The 12916-nt window shown below is 33.1% G+C and overlaps 1 protein-coding gene and 1 long non-coding RNA gene across 2 annotated transcripts in view; both read left to right on the top strand.

Moving 5' to 3' along the window:
* LOC115212099 (metal cation symporter ZIP8) overlaps positions 1–4295 on the top strand; it is a 36492-nt gene extending 32197 nt beyond the window's left edge. Inside the window, exon 9 of the mRNA XM_029780940.2 lies at positions 3641–4295. Within this exon, the coding sequence (XP_029636800.1) occupies positions 3641–3793 (153 nt within the window). The 3' untranslated portion in view covers positions 3794–4295. The remainder of the gene's footprint in view (positions 1–3640) is intronic.
* Positions 4296–4442: 147 nt separating this feature from the next.
* LOC118763627 lies at positions 4443–8974 on the top strand. The gene is made up of 2 exons (XR_004999389.1): positions 4443–7430; positions 7670–8974. It is a non-coding gene; the product is annotated as an uncharacterized LOC118763627 (long non-coding RNA).
* The last annotated feature ends 3942 nt before the right edge of the window (positions 8975–12916 follow it).

Below are 12916 nucleotides of genomic sequence, written 5' to 3'. Positions count from 1 at the left end.
TTAGTAGGACACTTTGAGGTGACACCACTGTAGTGATTTGTAGGGCATCTCATACTAGAGTAAGGATTACATATCTAAGAAGTAACATATCACTGCCATTTAACTTTAACCATAACCTAGCATCACAATGATGTAATTAAATTAAAACTACTATGGTTCTTAACCACAAATACTGAAGTTGTTTATGAAATACATTTATAAAATAGCAAATATTTCTGAATTCAGTTAAAGTGTTAATTGCTTAATCATTCAGGATTAAGTGTAACTATTCTTCAAATTGAGTGTGACACTCAAAGTTAAGTAAGTTTGTCAAAATAGATATAATTATCTGAAGAAAAGCAAATTTCTCCATCAGTAATAGTAAAGCTATGGTTATTTTTCAAGCATTGGCTTTTATGTATTTAAATATGGCTGTCTTTCAAATAAATATTTGTGTAATTTGTCAGGGAATAAAACTTCATCAATAATAAAATGATAAAGAATCATAGGATTTATGTTAAGTCTTTCATTTTCAAATTTCTATTGAAATACACTGCTTTTATTTCAGTTAATTTTGCCATTATGAAACTGTTGTTAGGAACATAAATTAACGTACAATTTTGATGGGAGGTTTTAATTTAGATCACTATAAAACAAGAAATATACATCATAGAACCAGGGTCAGATTTGTTAGTATCAAAAGGGTTAACCCTTTTGATACCAACCAGGCTGAAACTGCCTCTGGCTTTGTAGTACAAATGTCTTGTTTTCATAAATTTTGAATTAAAATCTTCCACCAAACCTTAATCACAATTTATGTTCTTAACACTAGCTGAATGATAACTATGTTATTTTACTGAATTCTTTGTTATATTTAAAATGAATTGAAAGAAACACAGAACATTTCAACAGAAATATGGTAACAAAAGGGTTAAAATAATTTTGTTCATTTGTTTTATCTCTTAAGATTTAAAACCTTAGCTTCTCTCTCTTGTTGAATTTATCAATTTGCCATGTTATCTTACAGTTAGACCAAATTTTATGCAAGTATTAGTTCTGTGGTGCATGAAAAGATGTTTTCTATATGTAATTGTAAATTGAAGAGAGAATGTTTTGTAGATCTTTCAAACCAACTCCATATTTTTCAATGGGTATATTTTACATGATGCTAAGTTTTGAAAGTGCTCTTGAAATGCTTTAGGTAGAGGAATTGTTATTATTTGTTTAAGCTGTATTCATTGTTGATGATAGTGAAGCCAGATAAAGAAGACAGGAGAAACAAATAGAATTTTATTTATTGATAAGTAGTTTACTGAACACGAAAAAAAAGAATAAAATACTAGTAATCCCTTAACTATCGCAGGTATTACATTCCAAACTCCACTGCGATAGGCGAAAATCAGCAAAGTAGAAACAGTATTGTATTATATATTTATTATTATTATTTTTATAATTGGTATCATCATCGTTTAACGTCTGCTTTCCATGCTAGCATGGGTTGGATGATTTGACTGAGGACTAACGAACCAGATGGCTGCACCAGTCTCCAATCTGATCTGGCAGAGTTTCTACAGCTGGATGCCTTTCCTAATGCCAACCACTCCGAGAGTGTAGTGGGTGCTTTTATGTGCCACCAGCACATGGGCCAGTCAGGCAGTACTGGCAACAGCCATGCTCAAATGGTGTTTTTTACATTCCACCTACACAGGAGCCAGTCCAGCGGCACTGGCAACGACCTCGCTTGAATGTTTTTTCATGTGCCACCAGCACAAGTGCCGGTAAGGTGACGTTGGTAACGATCACGCTTGAATGGTGCTTTTTACGTGCAACCGGCATGGAAGCCAGTTAGCTGCTCTGGCAACGGTCACGCTCGGATGGTGCTCTTAGCGCTCCACTAGCACTGATGCCAATCATTGAATTTGATTTAGATTTCACTTGCCTCAACAGGTCAACACCACACATTCACCTCCTGAGTTTCGTTTTCCATACAGTATGTGCAATTCTTTGTTTACTCACCTACAGTACACTGTATTTTCTTTTAAGATATTTTAATTAATGTGTTATACAGTGCAGCACTGTACTGTATTTTCATTTATTAGTTTATTAATTTTTAGGCATAAAAATGCTTATTTTACCACAGAAATAATTGAAATCTAAAGAAATATAAATACCTATCAGCTGCAGAAACCCACAATATACTGAGGAGTCTGCAATATAAATTTACATATATTAGCCAAAAAAATCCGTTATGTATGGAGGGCACGATAGGTGAACCACAATATAGCAAGTGATTACTGTATTTAATAATTTTAATCCTGTTTCTAATTTCTATAACAAAAATTCCAAAATGATTTTCAATTCTTAAGAATGAATTATGGAATGAAATAACTTGAAATATTCTATTCTGTATAATATAATTTCATCAATTTACATTAAAATTATTTTTACATTACATTTTTACATTTTACTTTAGAAGCATTTACTTTCTCATTCATTGAAAATCTCTGTCTTGTTATCATTGCTGCCGTTGATATCATCAATACCAATATTATTTTTGTTACTGTTATCATTATCACCGTTATGTTTTTTTTTTTGTTTTTTTTTACATGAACAGTTTTTATTCTGGCATATGTCTGATAGTTTAAATAACTTCCACAAATCTCACAAGTCATCATTATCATCATCCTTTAACATCTGTTTTCCATGCTGCCATGAGTTGGGCAATTTAATCAGAGATGGCAAGCTGGGGAGTTGCACCAGATTCCAGCCTGATTTAGCTTGGTTTCTACAGTTAGATCATCATCATCATCTTCATCATCGTTTAACGTCCGTTTTCCATGCTAGCATGGGTTGGACGGTTCAACTGGGGTCTGGGAAGCCAGAAGGCTGCGCCAGGCCCAGTCTGATCTGGCAGTGTTTCTACAGCTGGATGCTCTTCCTAACACCAACTACTCCGTGAGTGTAGTGGGTGCTTTTTACGTGCCACCTGCCAGACGAGGCTGGCAAACAGCCACAATCGGTTGGTGCTTTTTACGTGCCACCGGCACGGAGGCCAGTCGGGGCAGCGCTGGCAACGGTCACGTTTGGATGGCTCTCTTATGTGCCACCGGCACTGGGTATCACAGCTACAATTTCCATTGATGTTGATCGATTTCAATTTTGATTTTGATTTTCATTTGCCTCAACAGGTCTTCACAAGTAGGGTTTGTGTCACAAGAAGGAAAGGTATGCATAAGTGGGCTGGCTACGTCCCAGGTAGAGGCCACGGGTTATGGTCTCATTTGTCCTGCCAGGTCTTCCCACGCACAGCATACTTCCAAAAGTCTCGGTCTCTGGTCATTTCCTCGGTGAGACCTAAAGTTTGAAGGTCGTGCTTCACCACCTCGTCCCAGGTTTTCCTGGGTAGATGCCCTTCCTAATTGCCAACCACTTTACAGTGTGTGATGGATACTTTTAACATGACACCAACAGGAGTGCTTTTTACGTGGCACCAACACAGGACTCTTGCAGGACAATCCTCTTCACCAGGGATAGTGGCCTTTCATTCAAATCAATATAGAAAACTAAAAGTTGAAGCTGTGATGTTAATGATATTGGCAACAATAAGGATTTTAAAATATATATATATCACTTTGTAACTTGATTCTGTTTTACATTACAGATGCCAGAAATGAACCAAGTTGTAGAAGCCAAAGAAAACCAGGATGTTGGTAAAATGCAGCTGTTCATACTACAAAATATTGGTATGATCATTGGTTTCAGCGTGATCTTATTAATTTCATATTATGCAGAGGATATTAACATTATAACTTGATAATGAATGCAGTCAACACTTTTTGAGCCTTAATTTCTGTCCATCATGTTATTTGAATTGTTTTGTTTTAATATAATTTCATCTATTTCCAAATATATGAGATTGAGAGAGAGAGAGAGAGAGTGTGCACATTCCCATTAGTTATATATTTTCCATGTAAGTCAATTTTTATCAATGTTATAGTTTCTAGATTTTTATTATTTGTTTTTCGTTGATGCATGTATATATATATATATACATACACACATATATACATATATATATAGTTTTTGTTTGTCAAACAGTAGCTCTAGTTTCTTTTTTCCTGCTGAGTCTAGATGAAGGTACATGTCCATAATCTTTACAGACTGGCAAGCTAGAAGTGATAAAAGCTGTGTGTGTAAATATATATACGAGAAGGTGGGGATATGATGGTGATGTTGATGATACATGGTGATAATGATGTTGATATATATATATATATGTATGTATGTATGTATACTGGTGGATTGGATATATATATATATATATATATATATATATATATATATAATCTTTTGTATTCTAGGCACAAGGCCCGAAATTTTTGGGGGGCAGGGCCAGTCAATTAAATCAACCTCAATATGCAAATGGTACTTAATTTATCAACACCCCGAAAAGATGAATGGCAAAGCCGACCTTGGCAAAATTTGAACTCAGAACGTAAAGACAGATGAAATACTGCTAAGCATTTTGCCTGGCGTGCTAATGTTTCTGCCAGTTTGCATTTTATATATATATATTAGAAAGTATTATTTATTGCTGAATTTTGCCAAACAACCCAACAGGAATTGATGTGATAATGTTTATATCTAAAGGGTTATTAAAACAATTTTTCAAATACTGTTAAACATACTTTTGGGCTTGGTACCACATTTCAATATACATATACATTTGAGATTGTTGTCTACTATATGCTGAATATTCAGAAAATCTCTCTCTATATATATATATATCACATTTCATTTTTTATAGACTCACACCCCAGCTAATATAGCTTTTAATGTAAATCTTATAAAAATGTTATAACTGACAATGGCTTTACATGTAGTTATTTCTCCACGACATTGATCACCAAACATTACTCATCAATACCCATGAATATTTTGACTACACTTTTTTTTAACACATTTACTGACTTCAGTATCCTCATATTTACATATTTCCTACATTGACTGGTAATAATAAGTTCAGGTGCCTAAATGAACAGGTGGATTAGTGTATATTTATCATTTCACCAATTTCTCATCCTTCAACAATTTAACATATTGAGTATTGCTTGTTAATTGTTTTTTCTTCAAAGATCTGAAATTTAAAATTTTACCATAATCCATTCACTCTTGTGTACAAGGACACACTCTTGGAATTGTAAACTACTCATCAGTTTTCACTTAGTCCAATGTTGTTTTTTTGTTCTATCTTGCTATCAGTTATGAGGGTCAGGGAAGGTTCAGTACCTTACTTTAGGCACAGTGGTGGGATAGGTTTAATCCCACAACTTGTTCAACCGAGAGGCTGATACCATATCCATCTGGCCATTGCAACTCCACATGGCTGCAATGTAGTCAACTTATGTGTATATATATGTGTGTGTGTATAATTTATCTTGAGTGTTTTTAAGTGTAACAGTTTTAAAGTTCATTATCTTATTTTATTTATTGTTTATTTGTATTGAAGTTTTCTTTTTACAAGTTTTCAATCTCCAGCTTTTAACCGTTAAAATTAACTGTGACAGTTGATGTGCTGAAAAATAGCTTCATTTATGAGCTGTAACTGATTTGCTGAAAAGAAAAACAACAAAACAAACTATCTATTTTTAAAACAAGCTAAATTAACTGAACTTATATTGATATGACATTCTCAAAATATGATACTTTGAAAAGTAAAAATAAATTTGTCACTTGTGCCTTTTCTATTTCTAATCTAACATATTTAATTGGTAAATGTTAGCTCTGGTTATTTAAATGCCATTTTGGCAAGTAAGAAGGTTGCAGGTTCAGATCATAACCTTAGGAAATCTTTTAAAAGAAGGAATCATTATAATGGGTAAATCTTTGACAGGAAAATTCTTTGATTAGCTTATAATAATTGTGATGGTAGTAATTAATAGTAGTGGTTGTACTTATTTATCTCTGAGGGGTAACTTTCATGTTTATCAAATATTATCTGATAGTAAATCAGAAAGGTTGAGATTTTTTAAAACATTGAACAATGTAATTTATTAAGGATTTTTATCACTCATCATGACTAATATAAAATTGTCTAGTTAGTAAAATTTAATTTTAAAAGTTAAAAAAATTTTTTTAGTTCAGTATTTGAAATGACTGTTATAATATCAATATACCGATTCTGTATCAATACTAATGATGTAATTATACCTATCCTTCTTTATCAAAATTTGAATTAATTACCGTTCTGTTACAGAACACAAAAGTAATTCACTTTTGCATATTTTTCTTGAGAGCATTTCCTTGCAATTCCTTCAGTTACATTTTTTTTCTTGTTTATCTCAATTCTTTCTCTTTACAAATGATACATTCATAAAATAAACCCAGCTCTCTTCAAGCAATGATTTTAATGTTTTGTTTAGATTTAACCCTTTTGATAGGAAACCACCTGAGACTGTCCTAGTTAAACCTTGCATCAAAATTTCGTAATTTATATTCCAAACTTGAGCTTAATACATTCTACTAAATTTTACTGAATTCTTCATTATTTTCAAAATTAATTGAAACAAAAACAGTGTATTTCAATGAGAATATGGTAACAAAAGAGTTAATGTTATGTTAATTGGAAGCAATTGGTAATAAATAATGTTGGGTCCAATTGTGCACAATTAATTCTTGTTTGTGCTCATTTTCCATTAGAGAATCTACCGGTTGTGAATTTTTAGGCAGTGATTTAGAATGAAAACCTATATTTGTATATTCAGTTTTCACTTTCTCCTTTTTCATGTTATGTCTTCAGAGAATTATTTCTCGCTTGTCCAAAGAAGTACTTAAAAAACACGATTTTCTTAGTTTTCAGTATTTTACCCTTTATATGTATGTTGTGCATGTCCTGTGATTATTTTCACATGCTGCTCTCAGATCACTAAACTCCAGAATTTCTTTGCTTAATTATTTTTAGCTCTGGTTGTCTCTTGAAGCAGATTCTCCACCCAAATGCTTTGTAGAACTTGTCAAACATATCTCTTAAAACATATACAAAAATTAAATTATTTAAAAAAAAACAAACAAAAACCATCTATCGAACTTTTACATTATTTTAAGAATGATTTTTACAAGGATTAGAAATCCACTGAATTGTCAGTATTATATCTATTTCGTTTTTATTTATTTGAACTATACAAAATAATTCTTGACTCATAAATTACATGATCCTAAAAGCCCTGTTACCCAAGAGATGCAACTGATTCACTTTATCTGCATTTTTGACAAAAATGCAGGCATAGAAGTCAAATGTGGAACTTATTCACTGTCCAAACCTTTTGGTAATGCATTGCACCTTCCAGCACACTGTTTGGATTGTATGTATGTGTGTGTACATATATAACAGCAATTCTCCAGCAGATGGCAGTGCCCAGCATGGCTGTAGCTCTTGAGCTGGAACTAGTGTGGTATAAGGCGGTGAGCTGGCAGACACGTTAGCGCGCCAGGCAAAATGCTTAGCGGTATATTGCCTGCCATTACGTTTTGAGTTCAAATTCCGCCGAGGTTGACTTTGCCTTTCATCCTTTCGGGGGTCGATAAATTAAGTACCAGTTACGCACTGGGGTCGATATAATCGACTTAATACCTTTGTCTGTCCTTGTTTGTCTCCTCTGTGTTTAGCCCCTTGTGGGTAGTAAAGAAATAGGTATAACAGAATATATACCACACTTACACATGTCTATATATGTACACACACACACACATATATATGTGTGTGTGTTTTCAGCTAATGTTTTCACTCTGTCTCTACTTCTGTACTATTCTCTTTGTACATTTTTCCTAAGAAATGTACAAAGTGAGAAACTTGGAGTAAGAGCAGAGTAAATCAGATTCAAATGAATAAATAATCTTTACAACTTGTATCGAGTTACCTTACTCCCATTTGTACACCCAATCAACCTGTGCACCAGGTGTGGCATAGGTGTAGGTGTGACTGTGTGGTAAGAATATTGCTTTCCAACCACATGTCCAGGTTCAGTCCTATTGCATGACACCTTGGGCAAGTATCTTTTACTATTTCCTCAGGTTGATCAAATCCTTGTGTGTCACTGTGTATGTGTTTGTTCCTGACCACCACTTGACAACTGGTGCCGGTTTGTGTATGTCTCCATAACTTAGCAGTTCAGCAAAAGAAACCAATAGAATAAGTGCCAGACTTTTAAAAACAGTGACTCCTGTGGCTGACTGAAACAAGTAAAAGGGGAAAAAAGAAAAATGTACACATAGATAGTTGAGTAAGCTCTTCAGTAAAAATTGAAGTGCTAGTCATCTAAAACATTACAATAAATTTGACTATTATTGAAGAAGCTTTAAAAGATAAAATATTATGCACATATGTACGTCTCTATACATATTTTATAGATAATCACTCATATGTCTAATGCTAGTCTTTACTCATTGCTGTTATCTGTTAGCATGTTATTTTGTATAATTTGAATCTTCACCAGATTTCTTTCTATCACATGATGCATATTTGAGAGAACTGTACTTGCCATATAATCATTAACTTATTAATTAGGTCCTTCTGATGAACAAACTTTATGAACAAAATTATAAGGTATGTTTAAGGGAGCAGACATTGCTTTCACACAATGTTTTCTGGGTTTCAATCAAAAAATGAATGTACATTTGTGAATTATTTGGTTTTCTTATATTGCCAGAAATGACAATTTCTTACATGAAGAAAAAGGGGGTTTTTTTAATGTGATTTCACAGCTGCTATCATTTCAATGTTTATATTTTTTTTCTTTACTGCAGTAAACTAAATTCAAGAATGTTATTTATATTTTAATTAAAATAATTACAAAGAGCTCCTTTTTGGAATGAAATGAGCAGTGAGTACCTTTTGAAAATGTAGTCAAAGATACAAATTGTTTGAAATACTGATTTTTTTTTTCAATTCAGTTTGTATGTAAGATTTTTTTTTTGTTAAATAAAAATGGGAAAAACACCTTGTTCTTTTTTCAAATTTTATGTTTAAAACTTTTTTTTTGTAAATTTGATATTTAATGGAGGCCACAATGTAGTTTTGGTTCCAGTTAAACATGTTTCACTTCACCTACATAGCTATTGCTCTTGGGAAAAGGCATGATTACTTTAATATTCTATTTCTCTTTGTCTATAAAATATTAGCCTTCTGTTTAGTGATAAAAATTTATATTTACAATAATTGAAATTTTGAACTAATTTTGATTCACAGTGGAAGAAACTTATGCATGTTGCAAATACTTTTGGAAAGAAGAGGATCTTCACTGGTCTATCAATATAAGATCTTGTGCTCAATAGAAATAAATAACTATTTAAAGTAACGTAGTTGACAAGCTAGCAGAAACTGCAGAATATTGAACTATAGGGATATCTTCTGATTTCAGATTCTGTTCAGGAAGAATTTCCTTTCCATCTCTGTAGAGGTTTGTTCAAATAAATACCACTATTACATTAGGAACAATTCAATCAGCTGTATTTTGTCTCCTACACAAAATATCCTTGTGTTTAAGTAATAAAGCAATATTCTGAGTAAAGGTACAATTGGACAAGACAATGTATGTCAGATTAAATGCATTATAAAATTTATTGAAATTCCACTGAAATCAATGATCTTATAATATAGATCCCAGTAATGTATTGGTGTCAGTTTGGTCGACAATATTGTTCTCTTTGAAAACAGATTGTGTGCTTAGATGGAAAAGAAAAAAATATATACAGTAAAAGATAATGATTTCCTTCATACGGGGGGTCTTTTCTGTCAGTCAAGGTTGAGCATGTATCTGCATGTGTGTATATGTAGGCCTGGGCAAGGTTTTTTGAGAAAAACTAGCTGCTACCCATGCATGCATCTCTATCCACTCCATATCACTGATGTTTACCTAAGGGAAAGGCATCTGATTTGCACTGATACAGCTTGGCTTCATTGTCATCACAGGTTTTATTGTCAGAATACAAAGGCTTGAACAAATTCTTTATAGCATCTCACTCCACTACTCTAGATTGATAATTTTTACTGATCCTGAAATGATGGAAGGCAAAGCTGACCTTGGTAGATGGAGCAAATACTGTGAAACATTTTATCCACTGCTCTAATGACTTTAGTCATATACCACCTTTATTTCCTTTCATGAATATAATTTTTCACATTTGTATAAAGCCACAAATTTGTAAGCTAGGAGCTGTCATTTACATAAATTTCATATAGGCCTGTTATTTCATTTTTTTTCTAATGCTCCTGGAGTAGTGAAAAAAAATAAGCTCACTGTCAACCCTAGTTAGATTTTTTTTAAATATATTTTTATAAATGGTTTTGTTTTAGAGAAGTTTATGTCCATGGCCTTCCCAGATCAACATGACTAATAATGTTCTTGTAAATCTGCATGTAATTCCATGAGTACAAAGGTAATTCCAGAAAACAAAGATTGAGCATAGTGGTTAGTCCTGGATATGTGTGATAAATGAACACAACATTGGGTGGAGGGTATGAAACAAGCCAACTTCAAGGAATAGAGGCCACTAGTACCTGTAGAAAAGGCATATTTGGGCCAGATGTTGGAATGTGTTGGTGACATCACACAGCTATAGGAACAGTATTCACTTGTGGGCTTTGCAGGAACTTTGTCATGGGCTAATAGTTGGGAGCTGAAATATTTTCTGGTTTTGATGAGAAAGGCTAGTCTTTGCTGTGTTAAGGATATGAGATTGCTAGGAGAGATCCTCATTGATGTTGAGGCCTACTATTTAAATTGGAAGATGTTGTGAGGCCTTTGGTCTACTGCTTCTCAGTTTCTACCACCCAACTACACTGTTTTTTTTTAGAGTAACAAATGATATACAAGATGACAATGAAATCAATTTTTTCACAATACAAACCCTGAAGTAGCAAAACTTGTTCAATTCCTGTTATTAATTTGTTACCTTATTTACTTATTGGCATATAGATGGAAACCTCTATGTATACGTGTGTGTGCGTATATGCATGTGTTTGTGAGAATGTATGCAGTTTGCATTTTGCATGCAAAAAGTCTTGAGCTAAAAATGACTTGTGCTGACATTACTTATCAACAAAATTGTCCTCTAGCTCTAGATGAGTGAAATAAAAAAAAAAAAGAAATGTCCCTTTAAAAACAGATAAGGTTTAGCAACAGGAAGAGTATATAGCAATACTGTAATATTCATCCGACTTGTGTTGAAGGTGACTAAGGAATAAGAAATGTTTATTGGCTACAAAAATCACTTTTATGAGTCATTAGAAGTGACAGGTTCTCACATTTGTAGAGATAGGATGTAGTTTACTGAATTATCTTCTATTTTGGGGCATTTGACTTAATCCATCATCTGCCATAATTCCACTACCCAGTCCTCGGATGTCTTGAGCATAGTTCACTCTGTTATAACCTTTTGGACAAGGTCTGTAGTTCTAAAGATGACTCTTGAATTGTGATTTCATCTTTGCTTTTAATCTTGTAAGTCTTGCAAAAATGTTGGTGTGAAAAGTTTTATTTAACTATACTAGAGTAGCCAAGCCTTCAATAATGGTGGCAGTATCATTGAGAAAGGTACACAATGAAAGTCGACTATGAGAGTATGAGGAAATAAATAAAAATGTCAAAATAACTGAAAAATAAGAAAATTATTCAAAATACTATACAGGTATGATTAACAGCAAAAATTAATGAAGAACAATATTTCTTGTATAGATATGAGGAAGCACTAACACATTCTGGCCTTTTGAATTATCAATCTGCTATTTCAAATTGTTCTTGTTTTTTATACTGCTTAAAGCAACATAGAGTTGGCTGTGGATAGAAAACACTGTCTTTGTTAAATACACCTCAAACAATCTCAAATAATTGGCCCTAATATTTATAGTCACTGTGGAGGTGCGTGGCTTAGTGGTTAGGGTGTCAGCATCATGATCGTAAGATTGTGGTTTCGATTCCTGGACCGGGTGACGCGTTGTGTTCTTGAGCAAAACACTTCATTTCATGTTGCTCCTGTCCACTCAGCTGGCAAAAATGAGTAACACTGCGATGGGCTGGGGAACACATACACCATAGAAAGGGTGCATTTATTTTATTATTTATAGTCACTGCAAATGACGGAATAACAAAGAAACGCCTCTTTTCAAAGAAAAAGATAATGATGTATCACTTGGAGTTAAGCATTATGAAACAATGAAGGTAGCAGAATGAACTTATGAATATTAAAAAAAAAAAAATATTTAAGTTTAACAAGTGGTGACCTTGTTTAAAAATTTAGAAAGATTTTTGTAAGTCTTAGTGGAAAAAAAATTTAATCAAACTTAAGTATCATTAGTCTATATGGCAGCATCTTACCTCAAAAGAAGTCTGGGTTACATTAATGAATAAATCTCTTATAAATGGAACAAACTGCCGGCATCAGTTGTTAGTTGTCGGAGCACTGCATCCTTCAAAACTTCCATGCTTTCTGAGATTCACCAACACTACACCTGATTTTCTCCCCTCCATACACACACAAGCATGTATCTGACTCATACATTGTTCGCTTTCCAGACATTTGTACATTACTGCATATATTCTATACACACTTTCTGACAAGTTGTGGCGTACCTGAGCACTGTATACAATAATTTCATTATTATTATTATTATTATTAAATACTGTGATGCACGTTGAATCAATAGAAGTTATGTATATTAAAACAATATTTAAGCTTTAAGAAGCAGTTAGCAGAAAGAACTTTCAAATATCAGAAACAGAACAACTAAGTGGAGATGCTATTACAGCAAGAAAGTAGAGACACCATTGCATAATTTAGACAACTTAAAACTGTTACATTAAGCATTATGAAACAAAGAAGACAACAGAATGAATTTTCAAAGACAGAAAATAAACAAATTACTCTAGTTCATGCTGAATGG

Source organism: Octopus sinensis, linkage group LG5, assembly GCF_006345805.1.
Source record: "Octopus sinensis linkage group LG5, ASM634580v1, whole genome shotgun sequence".
Taxonomy (NCBI): Eukaryota; Metazoa; Mollusca; class Cephalopoda; order Octopoda; family Octopodidae; genus Octopus; species Octopus sinensis.
Note: the sequence above shows the minus strand (reverse complement) of the source record. Positions and strands in the feature narration are given on the sequence as shown.